Here is a 3,022-nt window from a genome sequence, read left to right as displayed (position 1 = left end):
ACATTGGGCTTTGTCTACTTAGTGTAAGATGGTAATAACCAGCATGGGTCTAAGTGACAATAACTACTTCTAAGAAAATACCTAGCTAGCATGCATTATTCTCCCTCACTCTCATAATCAACTCAACTCACTTAAACAGCTTAAGGCTTAGAAATTATTTTCAAAGACTTAATACAACTGGTCATAATAAAGAAAAAATCAATTATAAGATAATCTGTTTCCACATAGAAATGCCTTTATTTTAAGAGCTTAACAGCTTTTATACTGAATATAAAACTGAAAGAGAAAGTTAATTCACAGATTTTCAATGTTTATTAAACTCAATTGTCATATTAACTTTTATAAAACTTCCATCTTTTATATTTTTATGTTTACAGGTGTTTTGCCTGTGTGCCCGTGGAAGTCAGAATAATATATGAAATCCCAGAGTTATGAGACCTCCCTGGGACTGGATTTATGTCTGGCTGTGAGCCACCATAAAAATGCTGAGAATCAAACCTGGGTCTTCTGGAAGAGAAATCAGTACTCATGCCACTGAGCCATCTCTCCAGTCCCAAGACATTCTTCTTAACAGTTGGCTTCTTCATTGAAAACTTCAATTTCTCAAGCGATTCTCCATTTGAATAACCCACAAAACTGCCAACAGCAGCTTTGATTCAACAGGTGATATACTTCATACTTCCCGCAGTTGCTCCCGGGCAGCAAATGGAATGGAAATAAAGTGCGGGCTCACATGAAGGGACACAGAACCGCACAGGTGGACACAACAATCGACCATTAAAACCCTGGCTGGGGGCAGGGCTTGAAAAAGGCTCTGGGAAGTCAGACTTGATCCTCAGCTCTTTAGCTTCAGGCACTCTCTGGGCCCCCAGCTCCCCACCTACACAGCCGCTGGTCAGCACGTACCCGCATCACTGCACCCTCCTGCACGCAGTTGGCTCAGAGGAAGACAGCCTAGAGAAGAGCGGCCGCCCTCACATACGTGACCCCCAGGACCAGCGACAGACACCTGCCTCAGCTGGCAGAACTCACCTACCAAATGTCCTCACACTTTTGGATGCGTCAGTTAGCTTTCCTCTGTGGATTAGTTGTCGGATATCATTTTTGTGCCCAGTTATTTACCATTTTGTTAGAAGAACAAAGTGGCATTGACCCTATGGCTCCTAATTATTCCAGTGAGAATCATTCAGACGGCACCGGAGAGAATGGTCGGAAAAAATTGGTGATATCGAACGTGGACACCGGCAATAAGTATGAGGACACAGACATGGCTGTAAAACTCTACCGGAAGGTGAAGATTCTTTGCTGGATAATGACGGGACCACAAAATCTGCAGGTAAGAGCCAAACACATTAGAGCCACATGGGCCCAGCGTTGTAACAAAGCACTGTTTATGAGCTCAGAAGACAACGCAGACTTCCCTGCTGTGGGATTAAAAACCGAAGAGGGCAGAAATCATTTGTCCCAGAAAACATTAAAGGCCTTTTTGTATGTTCATGACCACCACCTACAAGATGCAGATTGGTTCATGAAAGCCGATGACGACACGTATGTTATCGTAGAGAACCTGAGATGGCTTCTGGCAAATCAGGACCCCGAGCAACCCGTATACTTTGGGAGAAGATTTAAGCCCTATGTAGATGAGGGCTACATGAGCGGTGGGGCAGGCTATGTGCTGAGCAAGGAAGCCTTGAGGAGAGTGGTGCATATCATAGAGAGGAATGGGTGTGAACCTTTTACCGCCTTTGAAGACATCATCCTGGGACAGTGCTTACAAACAGTCAACGTGAAGCCAGGCGATTCCAGAGACCCCACTGGGAAAGAAACTTTCCATCCCTTTCTGCCAGAAAATCACTTAATTCCGGGTTGGCACTCCAAATCCTTTTGGTACTACAAATATAACTACTACCCTCCCATATTTGGGCCCAACTGCTGTTCTGATTTTGCAACTTCTTTTCACTATGCAGATGCCATAGCCATATATGAGTTGGAATACCTCGTTTATCATCTCCGACCATATGGTTATGCATACAGATATCAGCCTACGTTACCTGAAAGTCGACCAGAGAAAAGAAACAAAGCAAAGCAAAATGAAGTTGTAAAAGATTAACCCAGGAAGCCCTTGAGATGTATGCAAGAGCGAAGGTGGAGTGACTAACCTTGCGTGACCAAAGGAACACTTGGCAGGGCACGCCTTGCTGGGTGGGAATAAGTGAACAGTGTATTAAAAAAGAAAGCAATATGATCTGAGTTTAAAGCAGAAGGTGCACTCTGTGTTACAGTGCCTTGTTTATGCATATATATCTGATACTATTTTTAAAAGAATAGTCAGATAGAAGAGCGATTTTGTATCTGTTTCTGCCCACACTCATCAAACAAACGCTACCGGACCAGGAGAATGAACTGCTCATGATAATGTACGGGTCTGACTGAACACTAAAAGCAGTTTTAGCATCGTCTTTTATACTCTACTCAATCAGAGTTCTGTACAACATAAATAAACTAAGATTTTCTTGGCACACAACATTTGTCTAATGACAATTTCTTGCTCATAATGTATGAATGGCAGAATTTCTTCCAGAATTAGAATGCTATCTGTACTAAAAGTCACCAATAAAGTCACACTGTGCTGCTATTATAGGTCTTGACTATGTCATGTACTTGAATCTAATTCATGCTTAGTTTCTATCATGGTGAGCTATGTTCATAGTGGTCTCTTTCTAAGAGAAACATCTCCTGAATGCCACTCTCTGCCATCCATGCTTATTCAGTGCTTGATAATTTTCTATCACCATACATTCAAAAACGTTTTTCTCTCAAAGCTGTACATTGTTGGCTATGAATAACCAATAAGAAAATTCAATGCTGTTTCTTAGGCTAGTAATATTCAATACTTTCCTTACATGAATGCTATTTTCAGTTTCCTCAGGGCTATTATGCTTGATCACTTGTTTGTTGTGAAGTTATGATAACAAGATTAGAAAAACTATAAATATAATCATAATCTTAATAAATTCCACTT

At 41.4% G+C, this 3,022-nt stretch overlaps 1 protein-coding gene across 1 annotated transcript; it reads left to right on the top strand.

Moving 5' to 3' along the window:
* Positions 1–1,039: 1,039 nt before the first annotated feature.
* On the top strand, positions 1,040–2,110 carry LOC119826078 (glycoprotein-N-acetylgalactosamine 3-beta-galactosyltransferase 1-like). Its single transcript, XM_038347102.1, has one exon. The coding sequence runs from the start codon at positions 1,040–1,042 to the stop codon at positions 2,108–2,110; it is 1,071 nt and encodes a 356-aa protein (XP_038203030.1).
* Positions 2,111–3,022: the final 912 nt, after the last annotated feature.

This window comes from Arvicola amphibius, chromosome 11, assembly GCF_903992535.2.
Source record: "Arvicola amphibius chromosome 11, mArvAmp1.2, whole genome shotgun sequence".
Classification (NCBI taxonomy): Eukaryota; Metazoa; Chordata; class Mammalia; order Rodentia; family Cricetidae; genus Arvicola; species Arvicola amphibius.
This window is presented reverse-complemented; position numbering and strand designations above follow the sequence as displayed.